This window comes from Lynx canadensis, chromosome X (assembly GCF_007474595.2).
Source record: "Lynx canadensis isolate LIC74 chromosome X, mLynCan4.pri.v2, whole genome shotgun sequence".
In the NCBI taxonomy this organism is placed as follows: domain Eukaryota; kingdom Metazoa; phylum Chordata; class Mammalia; order Carnivora; family Felidae; genus Lynx; species Lynx canadensis.
In genome coordinates, this window is record NC_044321.2 from 61,264,417 (window position 1) to 61,286,475 (window position 22,059).

At 37.5% G+C, this 22,059-nt stretch overlaps 1 protein-coding gene across 1 annotated transcript in view; it reads right to left on the reverse strand.

Moving 5' to 3' along the window:
• The window catches only part of ATRX (ATRX chromatin remodeler), a 331,615-nt gene that overhangs the window by 238,127 nt on the left and 71,429 nt on the right, over window positions 1-22,059 (reverse strand). Inside the window, 4 exon segments of the mRNA XM_030306144.1 lie at window positions 211-324; window positions 3,001-3,125; window positions 4,020-4,072; window positions 5,010-5,065. Of these exon segments, the coding sequence (XP_030162004.1) occupies window positions 211-324; window positions 3,001-3,125; window positions 4,020-4,072; window positions 5,010-5,065 (348 nt within the window).

The window sequence follows — 22,059 nt, forward strand, 5'->3', positions numbered from 1 at the left end:
TTATAGCCACTGAAGGCAAAGGTATTTTGATAAATGGTGTTTAACCTTTTCTGCTTCAGAGCTCAGAGAGAAACAGAAGTTATTTTTAAGTAGTGCTTTTAATAAACAATGGGCAGAAAAGTGGAGGTATTTTTAATGAGCACATCAGATTTTCCAATATGGTCATAAACAGCAATTTAAATTCATGTTTTCATTTTCACTTGTATTTACCTCCGCGTTTTTTGAGATTTTCAGTTTTCATTTTACTTCTGCTTCTAAATTCAGGCCCTTTAAAATCATCTTTGTCTTCATTCAGCACTGGCTCTGGTTGTACAATCACTGTACCTAGAATGATTTCATTTAAAAAACCATTACACATATTAAATGTGCAAGTGAAGTGCAAGACTTCAGTTCAGATAAAGCCAACATTGCTGGTACATAATTTTGTCTCTTTCAAGCTTTCAATACTTGTATAAGGACCTCTCAAGAGTAAATAAAACAGGGAAATATAAAAGGGCCAGGTGTCAGCAATCAGATTACTTGTTGGAATATAATTAATAGAGTGGGGGTATTATGAACTGATTACAACAGAAATGTGTGAATAAAGTAGAAAGCCTCAGCCCAGTTCTGAATTTTTACACTGCCTATCACAAAAAACTGCGTTTGAGTATGAACACCCATGCTAAGTTCCAAAAGAGTTTATACAATAGGACCAGAAGGAAAATTTTAAAACGACATCCTATTCTTCTCATAATACAAATCACAAACTCAGAAAAAGATTTTTAAGGGTTTTTTTTTTTTATATCGCTTTGGGGGAGGATAGTGGGAGGCAATGCGAGAAGTTAATTCTGCTATTACTGCTATACCTATTCTGAGGCATTTCCCAACTAGTATGTCAAAGTTTCAGTACCCTGAAAAGTCCTTATAGACTCTTAAACAGAAGACTGCCTTAAGATACTTAAGTTCAAGTGCTCTAACAATAAGCTGTAGAATGAGATCAATTGTTGATTTCTATGGAATAATTTAGAAAGAATGTACTTTCTTAGATACAAAACACATAAACTGAGAAGACAGGTTGTTAATTTAAGTTTTCATTATAATCTCTCAAGAGCAAATAAAGCAGGAGCATAGTAAAAAGGGTCCAGGTCTCACGTTCACCTACATTGCTGGGCTTAGTAATTGGGCATTATTGGCAATAATTAAGAAAGTAAAACCTGGTAGCTGTCAGGGGTGGTCTCCCTGAAATACGGGCCTATGTTATTCAGCAAGCAAGTAGATTTTGGCAAGGTAGAGCCTCTAGTTATATGTATTTCTGAGTCTTCATAAAAAAGGTGGAGGCAAGCAGGCATAGAGGACTGAGTTTTACAAACTAGTGAATTTAAATAATCTACACACACAAAAAAAAACTTTATTTACAATAACCATTTCACATATATACTCTCAGAGAAGCCATGGCATTTGAAAAGCTAAAGATTTATAATTAACAAAAAATAGAATTATTTCTGAAGATTCTTCTCTAAATGGAAGCAAAACAATAGAGTAGAAAGAATACTCCCTAGCTTTGGATTCAGGCAGACCTGGGTTCAAATCTTAGTTTCTCAATTTAAAGCTGAAAAAGTACCTTGAGCTCTGACTTGTTCCTTAATCTCTACAAGTAGAAACAACTACCTTACAGTATTGGTCTGCAGATTAAATGAGTTAGTTCTATAAGAGTCTGGTACCTATATATACTCAATATACTATAATAATAATTATCATCACCCAAATTCTACCTTATGAAACAGGTCTATTTTTGGCTTGGTGGAAGAGAATTATGCTTAATTTCAGGTTAGAAACATCCCATACTAACTTTCTTCCACAGTATCATTTAAAGAAAGATTTGAATTCCTATTTCTTAGCTCACCCAGTGGCCATCGTAAGGACTCCCAGTGACAACCACTAGGAATGTAACAATCCAAGGTGAGTCACTGCCTATGGGACTCACACTCCCATATTAGCTGTTTCTGCCCTAAGCCACCAACCGTTGCGTAAAATTGTCATAAATGATATGCAAAGCCAAGTAAATGGTAGGCCCACCAATTTTCCTTCTATCTCTCTTCTTCCTTTCATTCATTCCTTTTCCTTATTTCACCTCTCATCTACTATAACTCCTAATTTGTCCTGGTCAAGCAATGTCTTATGCTCCTTCCCACAATTTTTTTAAACTTTCATGATCAAAATCTGTGTCACAAAAATATAAATGTAGACAGAGAACAAAGTTTAGTAAACACTACTATAAATGATCTGTGAGGATAAATTTGAAAAATCTGCTAAGAGCCTTAAACATATTAATAAAGAAAAAATATTGAAACTTTTGACTCTGAAACACCATGAAATTACCAAGACCTTTGTCATTACTCTTATCATATAATCATACTGCTCTCAGACTTGGGCTATGAAACTTCCAAGATTTTCATTTGGCTTTTTCTTACCTCAATCTAAAGAATGAGGTTTTTGAGATCAGAACTGCAACAGTTGAAAGGTATGTAACAAGGCTTTTTAAAGAGATAAAACTTAAAAAAAATACATCTATCTTTGATAATTAACTTCAGCTTTTAGTCTTAGAGAATTTAAGAATGCAGTAAGATTAAACCAGACTTTAAATGTCTTTTTAAAGTTTTCAGAATATTATGTTTTCCTATATAGCAAGCATATTTAAATTTGAACCAAAACTTAGTTTAAACTTTTAAACTAACCTCCACATTCAAATATTATTTGGAAACTAAAATCCCTTTTCTAAAACCCAATGGAAAGAGGAAATAAGTTTTATTCTTTTTCAGAGCTGACTGCAGTCTAAGTTTTTAACCTCAATAACATACATTATCATTACCATTCTAATACATCTCCAGACCACCACTATTAAGATGCTAGTTTTGTTCCCTTACACACAGCTAAACAATAATCAAGTTCTTAATTTTATAATAACAACATTTAAAAACACATTTCAACTTTAACTTCATATGAAAAATTAATACACATTACCTTTTGGCAAGCTTTGCATAGTAATATCATTTTCTGAATTTTCATTAGAAGCATCTTCATTTACAGTTTCATCCAAAGGTTTTTCATCATCAGATTCAACATACTTTGTCACAATTGAAGGTTTCCTATGAAAGAATTAAGTCCACAGAATTATGGGCATTTCTTACAATTGGAAAACTACCCAAAGAACATGTTATATTGAACAGTGGCTCTTAACCAGAAATACACATCAGACTCACCTGGGGAAGCACACATCTCTGTACCGTATTACAGAAAATTAGGACTCAGTAGGTCTGGGGTAGGACCATGGTATGTTCATTCTGAAAAAGCTACCGGGGGGATCATGAAGGGAACTCCTCTTTAAAAATCACCACTTTAGAGAATAAGTTAATAACAAGCAAGTTGTGTTTATTAAGAGACATTCCTACTGGTAAGAGACAACAAATGCCCAATACAATAAACTGTGAACTTCTAATCAAATCTATACTCCACAGTATATTATGCTTTATAGTATGATTGGAAGTAGTTTAGGTCCTTATATACAATTTGTTTTGACAATTTAACACAGAAAAGTATTTTTACCACTATTTGATCTTCTTATAACTTCCTCATAATTATAATGGCTATCTTTCCCCATCCTGAACAATTTCATATAATCCTAAAAAACGCATTATTGCCTCATGAAGTATTCATTTCATTTTCTCCTCTGTCCTTTGAGCACATATATATATGATCTAAAAGAAATAATCTATGTTTTGCAAGGGCCACTAATGCATAATAAATCTTCCTTGGAAAATTCCAGTAAATTTCAAAGTAAGAATGAATCAATAACTGAAGTTAATTGATGGATACAAGAGGATTCATTACACTGTACTGTCCAGTTTTTAATGTGTACATTTATATAAAACAGTTTACTTAATTAGAACAAGAGTGCTTGAAATAAGTTTAGAAAAGATTATTATTCTTAGAAAAAGAAAATAAAACATCCTGAAAACGTTTTCCCTTCAGTATCAACCAACCTTTTTGATCGTGATGATCCCGATGATTTGTATTTTTCCGAAGAGCTAGCTCCCTAAATGTGAGAAATAAAATTAAAAGTGAATACAATTATCAAAGAAACATCCCTACAATTAACTATTTCCCTTTACCAAGATCTCTGATATAGTGATATAAAGAGTATTACTTTTATGCCTAAAACATTTTTATAAAAGGAACTTCAAAAACTAATTCATTTATTCTCAGGCTTCCTTAAGATTAAGATTAATTTTCTGGTTCATTTTTTAAATTAAATTATTACTGTTGAATTTTGTCGGGTAGGTAAGAATGCACTGCTATATCATGATTTTTGCCCAAGTCAACAAAGACAAAATAAAGGTATAGAAGTAATCAGATCACAACAGACAGGGAGTTTTGAGGATGTAAAAAAATGTGTCATTTTCTCTATCCCAACATATGGCACAAAGTACCTTCTATGATTCTCTTTGAGATACTAAATTTACCTTCATTGTGTCAGTAATAATCAGTATATTTCTTGAATTAAATTTTTTATACTAGGTGGAAAAAATCTCAAAACTATGCCTGGGTATCCCAGGTGAAGGACTTCAGAATGGGTTCCTATAATGATGCTTAAGATACTCTAAATATCCAGTTTTGAGAACTCTCAGAACCATGGAGTCATGTTCATAAATAATCACCTTGAGTGTCACTACTGCAATATAATAACGTTCAAATACCTATCTGTTAGCAAGCCTTTAGTTGTCTAACTTTAGGTATATTGCTAAAGTGAAATACACAACTTTAGGTATATTGCTAAAGTGAAACACACAATAATAAAAACAATGAACACCTTCTAAAAAAAAAAACTATGCAAAATGAAGTATCATAATAGTTGGGTATAACAATAAACTTAAACACATGCATGTACTAAACAGAAGCAATTTGATTATATACACTCTAGTTAGTTATTAATAATTAATAAATATATTTTAGATGTTTCAAATTAGTCTCACCTCTTCCTTGCTGTTTTCCATCATATCCGAGTTATTTCCAGAACCACTGTTTTTTTCTTAAAAGAGAAGAAATAAAAACTTTATTTATCTCTTCAAAGCATCATGAAACAGAACACCAATATCTGCAACTCCATGAACCCATTTTTCAATCTATTAAGTACAACAGTACTAGTAATACATTATTCACATTAAAATATTCCTAAAAGAAACCTTCTTACACTGTTGGTGAGAATGCAAAATGGTGCAGCCACTCTGGAAAATAGTATGGAGATTCCTCGAAAAGTTAAAAAAAAGTTTTAAAAAAGTTAAAAATACGACCCAGCAATTAATTGTACTACTAGGTATTTACCCAAAGGATACAAAAATACAGATTTGAAGGGGTGCATGTACCCTGATGTCTGTAAAAACATTATTAATAATAACCAAACTAAGGAAAAACCCCAAATGTACATGTGTGTACACACACACACACACACACACACACGAATACTACTCAGTCATCAAAAAGAATGAAATCTGATTCTGGGAAGATGGCGGCGTAGGAGGACGCTGGGCTCACCGCGCGTCCTGCTGATCACTTAGATTCCACCTACAACTGCCTAAATAACCCAGAAAACCGCCAGAGGATTAGCAGAACGGAGTCACCGGACCCAAGTGCAGACGAGAGGCCCACGGAAGAGGGTAGGAAGGGCGGCGAGGCGGTGCGCGCTCCACGGACTGGCGGGAGGGAGCCGGGGCGGAAGGGCGGCTCGCCGGCCAAGCAGAGCCCCCGAGTCCGGCTTGCAAAAGCGGAGGGGCCTGACGGACTGTGTTCCGACAGCAAGCGCGACTTAGCGTCTGGGAGGTCATAAGTTAACAGCTCTGCTCGGAAAGCGGGAAGGCTGGAGGACAAAGGGAGGGTGAGCTGCGGAGCCCCCGGACGACAGAGCTCAGTTTGGCGGGGAACAAAGGCGCTCGCCAGCGCCATCTCCCCCGCCCATCCCCCAGCCAAAATCCCAAAGGGAACCGGTTCCGGCCAGGGAAATTGCTCCCTCCGCGCAAACACCCAACTCTGTGCTTCTGCGGAGCCAAACCTCCGGCAGCGGATCTGACTCCCTCCGGCTGCCACAGGGCCCCTCCTGAAGTGGATCACCTAAGGAGGAGCGAGCTAAGCCTGCCCCCCCTGCCGCCGTGCACCTTGCCTACCCACCCCAGCTAATACGCCAGATCCCCAGCATCACAAGCCTGGCAGTGTGCAAGTAGCCCAGACGGGCCACGCCACCCCACAGTGAATCCCGCCCCTAGGAGAGGGGAAGAGAAGGCACACACCAGTCTGACTGTGGCCCCAGCGGTGGGCTGGGGGCAGACATCAGGACTGACTGCGGCCCCGCCCACCAACTCCAGTTATACACCACAGCACAGGGGAAGTGCCCTGCAGGTCCTCACCACACCAGGGACTATCCAAAATGACCAAGCGGAAGAATTCCCCTCAGAAGAATCTCCAGGAAATAACAACAGCTAATGAGCTGATCAAAAAGGATTTAAATAATATAACAGAAAGTGAATTTAGAATAATAGTCATAAAATTAATCGCTGGGCTGGAAAACAGTATACAGGACAGCAGAGAATCTCTTGCTACAGAGATCAAGGGACTAAGGAACAGTCACGAGGAGCTGAAAAACGCTTTAAAGGAAATGCAAAACAAAATGCAAACCACCACGGCTCGGATGGAAGAGGCAGAGGAGAGAATAGGTGAACTAGAAGATAAAGTTATGGAAAAAGAGGAAGCTGAGAAAAAGAGAGATAAAAAAATCCAGGAGTATGAGGGGAAAATTAGAGAACTAAGTGATACACTAAAAAGCAATAATATACGCATAATTGGTATTCCAGAGGAGGAAGAGAGAGGGAAAGGTGCTGAAGGGGTACTTGAAGAAACCATAGCTGAGAACTTCCCTGAACTGGGGAAGGAAAAAGGCATTGAAATCCAAGAGGCACAGAGAACTCCCTTCAGACGTAACTTGAATCGATCTTCTGCACGACATATCATAGTGAAACTGGCAAAATACAAGGATCAAGAGAAAATTCTGAAAGCAGCAAGGGGTAAACGTGCCCTCACATATAAAGGGAGACCTATAAGACTCGTGACTGATCTCTCTTTTGAAACTTGGCAGGCCAGAAAGAATTGGCACGAGATTTTCAGGGTGCTAGACAGAAAAAATATGCAGCCGAGAATCCTTTATCCAGCAAGTCTGTCATTTAGAATAGAAGGAGAGATAAAGGTCTTCCCAAACAAACAAAAACTGAAGGAATTTGTCACCACTAAACCAGCCCTACAAGAGATCCTAAGGGGGACTCTGTGAGACAAAGTACCAGAGACATCACTACAAGCATAAAACATACAGACATTACAATGACTCTAAACCCGTATCTTTCTATAATAACACTGAATGTAAATGGATTAAATGCGCCAACCAAAAGACATAGGGTATCAGAATGGATAAAAAAACAAGACCCATCTATTTGCTGTCTACAAGAGACTCATTTTAGACCTGAGGACACCTTTAGATTCAGAGTGAGGGGATGGAGAACTATTTATCATGCTACTGGAAGCCAAAAGAAAGCTGGAGTAGCCATACTTATATCAGACAAACTAGACTTTAAATTAAAGGCTGTAACAAGAGATGAAGAAGGACATTATATAATAGTTACAGGGTCTATCCATCAGGAAGAGCTAACAATTATAAATGTCTATGCGCTGAATACCAGAGCCCCCAAATATATAAAACAATTACTCATAAACAGAAGCAACCTTATTGATAAGAATGTGGTAATTGCAGGGGACTTTAACACCCCACTTACAGAAAAGGATGGATCATCTAGACACACGGTCAGTAAAGAAACAAGGGCCCTGAATGAGACATTGGATCAGATGGACTTGACAGATATTTTTAGAACTCTGCATCCCAAAGCAACAGAATATACTTTCTTCTCGAGTGCACATGGAACATTCTCCAAGATAGATCATATACTGGGTCACAAAACAGCCCTTCATAAGTTTACAAGAATTGAAATTATACCATGCATACTTTCAGACCACAATGCTATGAAGCTTGAAATCAACCACAGGAAAAAGTCTGGAAAGCCTCCAAAAGCATGGAGGTTAAAGAACACCCTACTAACGAATGAGTGGGTCAACCAGGCAATTAGAGAAGAAATCAAAAAATATATGGAAACAAACGAAAATGAAAAGACAACAATCCAAACGCTTTGGGACGCAGCGAAGGCAGTCCTGAGAGGAAAATACATTGCAATCCAGGCCTATCTCAAGAAACAAGAAAAATCCCAAATACAAAATCTAACAGCAAACCTAAAGGAAATAGAAGCAGAACAGCAAAGGCAGCCTAAACCCAGCAGAAGAAGAGAAATAATAAAGATCAGAGCAGAAATAAACAATATAGAATCTAAAAAAACTGTAGAGCAGATCAACGAAACCAAGAGTTGGTTTTTTGAAAAAATAAACAAAATTGACAAACCTCTAGCCAGGCTTCTCAAAAAGAAAAGGGAGATGACCCAAATAGATAAAATCATGAATGAAAATGGAATTATTACAACCAATCCCTCAGAGATAGAAACAATTATCAGGGAATACTATGAAAAATTATATGCCAACAAATTGGACAACCTGGAAGAAATGGACAAATTCCTGAACACCCACACTCTTCCAAAACTCAATCAGGAGGAAATAGAAAGCTTGAACAGACCCATAACCAGCGAAGAAATTGAATCGGTTATCAAAAATCTCCCAACAAAGAAGAGTCCAGGACCAGATGGCTTCCCAGGGGAGTTCTACCAGACGTTTAAAGCAGAGATAATACCTATCCTTCTCAAGCTATTCCAAGAAATAGAAAGGGAAGGAAAACTTCCAGACTCATTCTATGAAGCCAGTATTACTTTGATTCCTAAACCAGACAGAGACCCAGCAAAAAAAGAGAACTACAGGCCAATATCCCTGATGAATATGGATGCAAAAATTCTCAATAAGATACTAGCAAATCGAATTCAACAGCATATAAAAAGAATTATTCACCATGATCAAGTGGGATTCATTCCTGGGATGCAGGGCTGGTTCAACATTCGCAAATCAATCAACGTGATACATCACATTAACAAAAAAAAAGATAAGAACCATATGATCCTGTCAATCGATGCAGAAAAGGCCTTTGACAAAATCCAGCACCCTTTCTTAATAAAAACCCTTGAGAAAGTCGGGATAGAAGGAACATACTTAAAGATCATAAAAGCCATTTATGAAAAGCCCACAGCTAACATCATCCTCAACTTTTTCCCTGAGATCAGGAACACGACAGGGATGCCCACTCTCACCGCTGTTGTTTAACATAGTGCTGGAAGTTCTAGCATCAGCAATCAGACAACAAAAGGAAATCAAAGGCATCAAAATTGGCAAAGATGAAGTCAAGCTTTCGCTTTTTGCAGACGACATGATATTATACATGGAAAATCCGATAGACTCCACCAAAAGTCTGCTAGAACTGATACATGAATTCAGCAAAGTTGCAGGATACAAAATCAATGTACAGAAATCAGTTGCATTCTTATACACTAACAATGAAGCAACAGAAAGACAAATAAAGAAAATGATCCCATTCACAATTGCACCAAGAAGCATAAAATACCTAGGAATAAATCTAACCAAAGATGTAAAGGATCTGTATGCTGAAAACTATAGAAAGCTTATGAAGGTAATTGAAGAAGATTTAAAGAAATGGAAAGACATTCCCTGCTCATGGATTGGAAAAATAAATATTGTCAAAATGTCAATACGACCCAAAGCTATCTACACATTCAATGCAATCGCAATCAAAATTGCACCAGCATTCTTCTCGAAATTAGAACAAGCAATCCTAAAATTCATATGGAATCACAAAAGGCCCCGAATAGCCAAAGGAATTTTGAAGAGGAAGACCAAAGCAGGAGGCATCACAATCCCAGACTTTAGCCTCTACTACAAAGCTGTCATCATCAAGACAGCATGGTATTGGCACAAAAACAGACACACAGACCAATGGAATAGAATAGAAACCCCAGAACTAGACCCACAAACGTATGGCCAACTCATCTTTGACAAAGCAGGAAAGAACATCCAATGGAAAAAAGACAGCCTCTTTAACAAATGGTGCTGGGAGAACTGGACAGCAACATGCAGAAGGTTGAAACTAGACCACTTTCTCACACCATTTACAAAAATAAACTCAAAATGGATAAAGGACCTAAATGTGAGACAGGAAACCATCAGAACCTTAGAGGAGAAAGCAGGAAAAGACCTCTCTGACCTCAGCCGTAGCAATCTCTTACTCGTCACATCCCCAAAGGCAAGGGAATTAAAAGCAAAAGTGAATTACTGGGACCTTATGAAGATAAAAAGCTTCTGCACAGCAAAGGAAACAACCAACAAAACTAAAAGGCAACCAATGGAATGGGAAAAGATATTTGCAGATGACATATCGGACAAAGGGCTAGTATCTAAAATCTATAAAGAGCTCACCAAACTCCACACCCGAAAAACAAATAACCCAGTGAAGAAATGGGCAGAAAACATGAATAGACACTTCTCTAAAGAAGACATCCAGATGGCCAACAGGCACATGAAAAGATGTTCAGCGTCGCTCCTTATCAGGGAAATACAAATCAAAACCACACTCAGGTATCACCTCACGCCAGTCAGAGTGGCCAAAATGAACAAATCAGGAGACTATAGATGCTGGAGAGGATGTGGAGAAACGGGAACCCTCTTGCACTGTTGGTGGGAATGCAAATTGGTGCAGCCGCTCTGGAAAGCAGTGTGGAGGTTCCTCAGAAAATTAAAAATAGACCTACCCTATGACCCAGCAATAGCACTGCTAGGAATTTATCCAAGGGATACAGGAGTACTGATGCATAGGAGCACTTGTACCCCAATGTTCATAGCAGGACTCTCAACAATAGCCAAATTATGGAAAGAGCCTAAATGTCCATCAACTGATGAATGGATAAAGAAATTGTGGTATATATACACAATGGAATACTACGTGGCAATGAGAAAAAATGAAATATGGCCTTTTGTAGCAACGTGGATGGAACTGGAGAGTGTAATGCTAAGTGAAATAAGCCATACAGAGAAAGACAGATACCATATGGTTTCACTCTTATGTGGATCCTGAGAAACTTAACAGGAACCCATGGGGGAGGGGAAGGAAAAAAAAAAAAAAAAAGAGGTTAGAGTGGGAGAGAGCCAAAGCATAAGAGACTGTTAAAAACTGAGAACAAACTGGGGCGCCTGGGTGGCGCAGTCGGTTAAGCGTCCGACTTCAGCCAGGTCACGATCTCGCGGTCCGTGAGTTCGAGCCCCGCGTCGGGCTCTGGGCTGATGGCTCAGAGCCTGGAGCCTGTTTCCGATTCTGTGTCTCCCTCTCTCTCTGCCCCTCCCCCGTTCATGCTCTGTCTCTCTCTGTCCCAAAAATAAATAAACGTTGAAAAAATTAATTAAAAACTGAGAACAAACTGAGGGTTGATGGGGGGTGGGAGGGAGGGGAGGGTGGGTGATGGGTATTGAGGAGGGCACCTTTTGGGATGAGCACTGGGTGTTGTATGGAAACCAATTTGTCAATAAATTTCATAAAAAAAAATAAATAAAAATAAAAAAAAAAAAGAATGAAATCTTCCCATTTACATCAATATGGATGGAACTAGAGGAATATTATGCTAAGCCAAATAAATCAGAGAAAGACAAATACCACATGATTTAACTTCTATGTGGAATTTAAGAAACAAAACAGATGAACATAGGGGAAGGGGGGAAAAAGAGAGAAGCAAACCATAATGCAGAGAATAAACTGAGGGTTGATGGAGGGAGGTGGGTGAGGGATAGGCTAAATGTGTGATGGGGATTAAGGAGGGCAGTTGCTATTATGAGCACTGGATGTTATATGTAAGTGATGAATCACTAAATTCTACTCCTGAAATCATTATTACACTATATATTAACTAACTAGAATTTAAATAAAAATTTAAAAAAGAAAAAAATATTCCTAGAAGAATATTCTCACTAGAATCACTCTCTTATCACACTAACTCCTTCTTAAAAAGCACTAAATTTCTAAAAATAGTAGTTTGGCATCAAAACACTTCCTACTGTAATTTTCTTTTTTTTAAGTTTATTTATTTACTGTGAGAGACAGAGACAGCACAAGCAGGGGAGGGACAGAGAGAGAGAGAGAGAGAGAGAGAGAGAGAGAGAGAAAGAATCCCAAGCAGACTCCATGCTGCCAGCACAAAGCCCGAGGTGGGGCCCAAACCCACGAAACCATGAGATCATGACCTGAGCCAAAAGTATGAGATCATGACCTGAGCCAAAACCAAGACTCAGACGCTTAAATGAGCCACCCAGGCGCCTCCTTACTGTAATATTCTAAGATATTCTCTGTTAAAAGAAAACTTAACCTCTATCTTCTACTAACAATAAAATCATATTATTTCCCTTCACCTAAGACAATGGAAAAATAACAAATCTAAAGGAGGCAGAGGAAAATAAATAATAAAGATGAGAGCTAAAGTTAATGAAACAGAATTAGGAAAATAAAAATCACTGAAACCAAAAGTTAGTTCTTTGAAAAGCTGAATGAAATCAACAAACCTGAATCTAAATTGACCAAGAAAAAAGAGAAAAATTCAAATTACTAGAATCAGAAAGTAAAGAGAGACATTAGTATTTACCTTAAAGAAATAAAAGGATTATAAAGAAATATCACGAACAATTTAAGGCCAAAATATTAGATAACAAAATATGGAAAAGTTCCTAAACACACACAAGCTAACAAAACTGACTAAAGAAGAGAGTGTGAATAGATTTATAACTGAAGAGCCTGAATTAGTAATCAAAAAACTACCAACGAAGAAAAAGCAAAGGTCCAGATGTCTTCACCACTGAAATATATCAAGCATTCAAAAAAAGTATTCTTGATGCACCTGAGTGGCTCAGTCAGTTAAACATCTGACTCTTGATTTTAGTTCAAGTCATGATCTCCTGGTTTGTGGGTTTGAGCCCCACATCAGGCTCTGTGCTGACAGTACAGAGCGTGCTTGGGATTCTCTCTCTTTCCCTCTCTCTGGCCCTTCTCTGTTCACACACTCTCTCTCTCAAAATAAATAAACATAAAAATAAAGAATTTTTCACAAACTATTCCAATAAAAAAAGGTGGGATACTTCCAATAAAAAAAGTATGGGATACTCATACATGTATATGAGACCAGTATCAAACCAAAACCAGAAAAGTTACCACAAAAAGAGAAATCTACAGAACACTATCACAAATACAGACAGAAAAGTCCTCAACAAAATACTGGCACACTTCAGAATAAAAGACAAGTCTTTCTCCCACAGACTAGGAGAAAACATCTGCACAACATCTATCTGATAAAGGACTATTATCTAAAAGATACAAAGAACTCAACAATAATAAACAACATGATTAGAAATGGGCAAAGATCTGAAGACATCTTACCAAAGATGGAACACAGGTGGCAGATAAGCATATGAAAAGATACTCTACATCATATGTCATGAAGGAACTAGAAATTAAAACAATCAGATAACACCGCAAAAACAATGAATGGACAAATGCAGAACACTGACAACACCAAATGCTGGTGAGGATGTGGAGCAACAGGAATTCTCATCTGACTACTGTTAGGAATGTAAAAATGGTACAACCACTTTGGAAGATATTAGGGCAGTTTCTTACAAAACTAACCATTCTCTTATCATATGATCCAGCAATCACACTCCTTGATATTTATTCAAAAAAAAGATGAAAATGAAGTCCACTCAAAAATCTGCATATGGGTGCATCTGGGTGGCTCAGTCGGGTAAATATTCAACTTTGGCTCAGGTCATGATCTCATAGTTCAGGAGTTCCAGCCCTGCATTGGGCTCTCTACTGTCAGGGCAGAGCCTGCTTCAGATCCTGTCTCCCTGTCTCTCTGCCCCTTCCCAGCTGTCTCATGCAGGCATTCTCTTGCTCTTGCTCTCGCTCTCTCTCTCTCAAAAAAAAAAAAAAAAAAACATTAACAATCTGCACACAGATGCTTATGAACACCTTTATTTTACATAAACAACCTTGGTAATTTATATAAACATTTTATAAGTAGCTTCATTCATAACTGTCAAAATACAGAAACAACCAACATATCTTTCAGAAGGTGAATGGGATAAACTAACCGTGGTACACCCAAACAATGGAGTATTATTCAGCACTAAGAAGAAATGACCATGCAGCAATGAAAAGAGATGGAGGAAACGAATGCACATTACCAAGTGAAAGAACCCAATCTGAAGAAGCCAACTATGTGACACTCTGGAAAAGGCAAAAGTATGTAAACAGTGGCTGCCAGGAGTTAAGGGGGAAGGAAGAATGGATAGATGGAACAGAGAATTTTTAGTGCAGTGAAACCAACCTGTATATTATTAGGGTAGATCCATGTCATTATACATTTCTCAAAATCCTTAGAATGTACAACACCCAGAGTGAAATCTAATGCAAACTCTGCATTCTGGGTGATCATGACTTGTCAGTGTAGGTGCATCAATTGTAACAAATGTACAGCTGTGGTGCAGCCTATTGACAGTGGGGGAAGCTGTGCATGTATGGGGAGAAATACATAGGAAATCCTGCACTTTCCATTCCACTTTTCTGTGAAGCTAAAACTGCTCTCAAAAGTAAAATCTATTTTAAAAGACCCTAAAAAAAGGGATCATCCTCACCTATCTACAAAATATTCACAGGTTAACACCATACTAAGTGGTGAAAAACTGAATACTTTCCTAAGATCAGAAATAAGAAAGAAAATTCACTCTTGCCACTTATATTCAATATTGTAATGGAGTAGCCAGAGCGAGTTGTCAAGAGAAAGAAATAAAAGGCAGTAAGATTGAAAAGGAAGAAGTAAAACTCTCTTTGAAGTTGATATTATCATATATATAGAAAATCTGTGCAATCCACCAAAAAACTATCAGAACTAGTAAAAGAGTTCAGAAAGATTGAAAATACTAGAACAGGGGCGCCTGGGTGGCTCAGTTGGTTAAGCGTCTGACTTCGGCTCAGGTCATGATCCCATGGCTTACAGGTTTGAGCCCTGTGTCGAGCTCTGTGCTAACAGCTGGGAGCCTGGAGCCTGCTTGGGATATTGTGTCTCTCTCTCTATCCCTCCTCCATTCACGCTGTCTCTCTCTCTCTCAAAATAAATAAATAAACAACAAAAAAAGAAAAATACAAAAATATACAAATATCAATTGTATTTCTATTCACTTGTAAAAAATGACCTAAAAATAAAGAAAACAACCCAACTTAACATTAAAATGGCTATACTCCTCAAACTGATCTACCTACCTATGCAAACCCTGTCAGAATCCCAGCTGACTTCTTTCTAGAAACTGACTAGCTCATTTTAAAATTCACATAAAATTAAACAGGAAAAGCCAAAACAACTTTCAAAAGGAAAAACAAATAGGAAGGCTCACAATTTCAAAACTTAGTGTAAAACAATTTTAATAAATACAGTGCAATACTGGCTAAAGGATAGACATATAGATCAGTCAAAAAACACTGAAAGTCCAGAAATAAAATCACATATCTATGGTCAACTGATTTTCAATAAGGATGCCAAGACCCTTCGGTGGGGAAATAGAATCTTTTCAACAAATGATGCTAGTAGCATAACTATGTATCCACATGCAAAAAATGAACCTAGAGCCCTGCCTCACTCCACATACAAAAGTTAACTACAGGGGCGCCTGGGTGGCTCACTCAGTTTAGCGTCCCACTCTTGACTTCGGCTCAGGTCATGATTTCACAAGTTCGTTGAGTTCAGATAAAACCCCACATCCCGCTCTGCACTGACAGACTGGAGCTTGCTTGGGATTCTGTCTACCTCTCTCTCTGCCTCCCCCCCACTTGCTCTCTTTCTCTCTCTCTCTCTCTCTCAAAATAAATAAAAATAAACTTTAAAAAAAGTTAACTCCAAATGCATCAAACACGTAAATATAAAAGCTAAAGCTATAAAACTCTTAGAAGAAAATACAGGGGCAAATCTTTGTGACCTCAGATTTAGTAATGGATTCTTAGACATGACAACAAAAACATGAGCAACAAAAGGAAAATTAGATTACTTAGACTTTATCTAAATTAAAAGCTTTTGTGTTTCAAAGAACATCATCAAGAAAATGAAAGACAACCAACAAAATGAGGGAAAAAATTTGCAAATCATATGTTTGATCCAAGTTTCCACTGAAAGATGAACAACAAACTAAATATGCTACATACATATAATGGAATACTATTTGGCCTTAAAAAGGAAGGACAGAGGGGCGCCTGGTTGGCTCAGTCGGTTAAGCACCAGCTTCGGCTCAGGTCATGATCTCACGGTTCATGAATTCGAGCCCCACGTCAGGCTCTGTGCTGACAGCTCAGAGCCTGGAGCCTGCTTCAGATTCTGTGTCTCCCTCTCTCTCTGCCCCTCCCCTGCTCACGCTCTGTCTCTCTCTCTCTCTCCCTCTCAAAAGGAAATAAACATTAAAAAGAAAAAAAAACTTAAAAAAAGGGAAGAACTATCTGGATACAGGCCACAACACTGATGAACCTTGAAGGCATTATGCTAAGTAAAATAGAACATCTGGATACAGGCCACAACATTGAAGGCATTATACTAAGTAAAATAAGCCAGACACAAAAGGACAAAACCTGTAGACCCCTCCCACTTATAGGAGGAGCCTAAAGTAGTCAAATTCATAGAGACAGAATGTAGAATGGTGGTTGCCAGAGGCTGGGGGAGAGAGGATTGGAAAGTTACTGCTTAATGGGTACAGAGTTTCATTTGATGAAGATGAAACATTCTGGAGATGGATGGTGATGATGTTTGCACAACCATGTGAATGTACTTAATGCCAGAGAATCGTATACTTAAAATTGGTTAAAATGGTAAATTTTATCATAATAAAAGGTCTGGATATATAAAGAATTCTTACAAATCAACGATAAAAAAACAAATACCCAATTAAAAATTGGGCAAAGGATCTGAAAAGACAATTCTCCAAGGAAAAGATATACAAATTACCAGTAAGCACATGAAAATATAGTCATCATCAGTCATCAGGCAAATGACAACCAAATCCAAAATGAGACACTACTTCACATGCACTAGGATAGCTAAAATCAAAAAGTCTGATAATATTGTTGGCATAGATACAGAGAAATCAGAATCCTCATATGTTGCTGGTGGGAATGTAAAGTGGTGCAGCCACTTTGGAAAACATTTTGGCATTTCCTCAAAAGATTTAACATAGTTACCATATAACCTAGCAATTCCACTCCTAAGTATGTACTCAAGAGAAATGAAAATATACTGCCATACACAAGCATGTTTACAAATGTTTATAGCAGCATTATTCATAATAGCCAAAATGTGGAAACAAGACAAATATCCATGAACAGATCAAACAAATGTCATATAAAAGAACATTATTTGGTCATAAAAAGGAATGAAGTACTAACTAACACATGCTACAACACAGATAAACCTTGAACACATTATACTAAGTGAAAGAAGCCAGTTAAAAAGGACCACATATTATACAATGCCACTGATAAGTCCAAAATAGGGAAATCCAAAAAGAAAGTAGATTAGTGGGGTTGTTTAAGGCTGGGGGGGGTATATCTTTTGAGGTGATACAAATGTTATAAAATTGACTGTGGTGAGGGTTACACATATCTGTGAAATACTAAAACTGCTAAATTGTATATTTTAAATGGGTGAATTTTATGGTATATAAATTATATCTCAATAACTGTTAAAAGTGTTATTAGTCGTTAAGGAAATGTTTTTTATGTGGTTTTACCCACAACAACATATCACTAAATCTCGACCAGCATATATAAAATTAAAAAGAAATTAGAGGTAACTCCAAATGCTGGTGTGGATGCAGAGAAATTGGATCACTCATACATTGCTTTGGCACTATTAAAATGGTGTGGCCCCTCTGGAAAACAGTTTATAGTTTAGGAGTGTCTTAAACATGTAATCATCATATGACCAACAAATTGCACTCCCAGGCATTTATCCTGGAGATGTGAAAATGTATGTTCACACAAATGTTCACCAGCAGTTATATTTGTAACAGCTCAAATATGGAATCAGCCCAGATGTCCTTTAACAGGTGAATGGTTAAGCAAACTGTAGTACATCCATACCATGGAAGATCACTACACTGCAATAAAAAGGAAACAACTACAGATAATGCTACAATGCAGATAATCTCTAGGGAATTAGGCTAAGTGAAAAAACTGAATCCCAACGTATATATACATAGGATTCCATTTATGTAACATGTTTTAAAATGGAGGACAGATTAGTGATTGCCAGGAATTAAACATAGATAGGAGTCAGGCTAGAGAGGTTAGCATGATTATGAAAGGACAAGATGAGTAATCTGTGAGGGTGGATACACGACTGTGGCAGGGGTTGGGGGGGAGATTGTGAATTAATCCAAGTAACGGAATTGTACAAAACTTAATAAACCCACACAAGTACAAGGAAAACTGAGGAAATATGAATCAGACTCACAGATACCAATAGCTTGATTATAATAATATAGTTTGGTAAAATATTACCATTATGGGGGCAGTGGGCAAAGTGTATACAAGGGCTCTGTATTATTTGTTACAACTGCAAAAAAAATTGCATGTGAATCTATAATTTTCTGAATATAAATGTCATTTTAAAAAACTGTCAGAAAACTAGGAATAGAGGGAAACATCTTCAATTTAGTAAAGTGTATTTACAAAAACCTTATATAGGGAAAAAATGGTTAACATAGAGGGAGGGAGGCAAACCACAAGAGACTCTTAAATATAGAGAAGAAACTGAGGATGGATAGGGGGTGAGGGAAAATGGGTGATGGGTATTGAGGAGGGCACTTGTTGGGACGAGCACTGGGTGTTATATGTAAGCCAATTTGACAATAAATTATATTTTAAAAAAAGTTTTTTAAATAAAACCGCAAAAAAGATAACTATACAGTTTTATTGGAGAAAGGTTTTGAAGAGTAAGTGTTCCGTACACTTTTTATTTTTTAAGGTTTTCTCTTCTAAGATGGATAAATTCTATTAGTCTGTCATCAAATTCACTGACACTTCTATTCCTACCTTTACTCTGTCAAGTACAATGATTTGTTGCTCAAAATTATATTTTTTAGTTCTATAATTTCAAAATGGGTTTTTATGTCTGTGCTAAGATTTCCTATATATGTCTATTCATCATAAATGTATTTGCTTTTTTGTGCTTGTGCATAGTTTAAAAGCTGTTTTAATATTCTTGTCTGCTAACAGCAACATTTGAGTTGTCTGTAGACTGGTCTCTAATGATTACCTTTCTACTTCAGAACTTCTTCTATTGGATTGCATACTGTTCATTTTGAAAGATACAGTGAAGACACTGCATCCCATTATGTTCCTCCAAACAGTTGATATTTCTGTTATTGGGAGATATTAGCTGAAATCAAACCCCAAAATATTTACCCTGTACTAAAAGCAACTAAAAGTTTTCTACTGTTCTTTTTAACCCTACCTGAGCTGCCTGAAATCTGGGCTGCACTTGAATAATTCAATCACAAACATGGTTGGAGTTCTTGCAGCTTCTGGAGCTCCCAATCTGTAGCTCTCTTCTAAATGGAACCTTCCCCTCTTTTTACAAAAGCTGCTACAGTCTGGCATAAAAAAAGACTCTCAGATCAATGGAACAGAATGGAGAACCCAGAAATGGACCCACAAACATATGGCCAACTAATCTTTGACAAAGCAGGAAGGAATAGCCAATGGAATAAAGACAGTCTGTCTCTTCAGCAAGTGGTGGTGGGAAAACTGGACAGCAACATGCAGAAGAATGAACCTGGACCACTTTCTTACACCATACACAAAAATAAACTCAAAATGGATGAAAGACCTCAATGTAAGACAGGAAGCCATCAAAATCTTCAAGGAAAAAGCAGGCAAAAAACTCTTTGATCCTGGTTGCAGCAACTCAACACGTCTCCAGAGGCAAGGGAAACAAAAGCAAAAATGAACTATTGGGACCTCCTCAAAATAAAAAGCTTCTGCACGGTGAAGGAAACAATCAGCAAAACTAAAAGGCAACCGACAGAATGGGAGAAGATATTTGCAAATGACATATCGGATAAAGGGTTAGTATCCAAAATCTATAAAGAACTTATCAAACTCAACACCCAAAAAACAAATAATCCAGTGAAGAAATGGGCAAAAGACATGAATAGACACTTCTCCAAAGAAGACATCCAGATGGCCAACCGACACATGAAAAAATGCTCAACATCACTCACCATCAGAGAAATACAAATCAAAAGCACAATGAGGGGCGCCTGTGTGGCTCAGTTGGTTGAGCGTCCAACTTTGGCTCAGGTCATGATCTCATAGCTCGTGAGTTCGAGCCCCACGATGGGGTCTGTGCTGACAGCTCAGAGCCTGGAGCCTGCTTTGAATTCTGTGTCTCCCTCTCTCTCTGCCCCTAACCCACTCGCATTCTTCTCTGTCTCTCTCAAAAATAAATAAACATTAAAAAAAATTTAAAAGCACAATGAGATACCACCTCACACCTGTCAGAATGGCTAGCATTAACAACTCAGGCAACAACAGATGTTGGCAAGGATGCGGAGAGAAAGGATCTCTTTTGCATTGCTGGTAGGAATGCAAACTGGTACAGCCACTCTGGAAAACAGTATGGAGGTTCCTCAAAAAATTAAAAATAGAACTACCCTACGACCCAGCAACTGCGCTACTAGGTATTTATCCAAGGGATACAGATATGCTGTTTCAAAGGGACATATGCACCCCCATGTTTATAACAGCACTATCAACAATAGCCAAAGTAGGGAAACAGCCCAAATGTCCATCGATGGATGAATGGATAAAGAAAATGTGGTGTATATATGCAATGGAGTATTACTCAGCAATCAAAAAGAATGAAATCTTGCCATTTGCAACTACGTGGATGGAACTGGAGGGTATAATGCTAAGTGAAATTAGTCAGAGAAAGACAAAAATCATATGACTTCACTCATAAGAGGACTTTAAGATACAAAACAGATGAACTTAAGGGAAGGGAAGCAAAAATAATATAAAAACAGGGAGGGGAACAAAACATAAGAGACTCTTAAATATGGAGAACAAACACAGGGTTGTTGGAGGGGTTGTGGGAGGGTAGATGGGCTAAATGGGTAAGGGACATTAAGGAAACTACTCCTGAAATCATTGTTGCACTATATGCTAACTAATTTGGATGTAAACTAAAAAAATAAAATTAAAAAAAAAAAGCTGCTAGGGTCTCTAAATTTCTTTATACCTTATCCAACAAGAATGCAGACTACTATCCAAGTCTTAACTGACACCAATTGAGCTAACTGGCACTTTCCTTAAGGAAAAAAGGCTTAACAATTGGAAATTCACTATTGGTATTTCCTTCTTCCATGTGTTAACTCCCCTCCCATTTATGTCTGCTTTTTGTCACTGGCCGTTCCTTCACATAACTGTTTTCAGTATTTTGGTCAGTTTGTAACTGGTATCTGTGGGAAATAATGTGCTTATGCAAATAAGCTAGTCTGCCACCAAACAATATACATCATTTGTAGAAGAGAATTCTAAACAATTCTAAACAATGGTTGGCAAATTTGAAGCTAGGTGAATACCATGAGGACTGAGCAAATGAGTATAAAAAATGGAGGATAACAGGGCCAGATTTCTGTGTTACAGAAAGAAATTAAAATATAAAAAGAGGAAGACTACAATGAAATCTATGGTACAAATTACAATTAAAAGTATCAATATCAACTTGGGGAGAAGATGATATAGAGTAGGAGGATCCTAAACTCACCTCCACCTATGGATACACCTCAATAGCACCCACATCAGTGTAAATAACACAGAAAATGACCCAAACACTGCCAAAACAGACT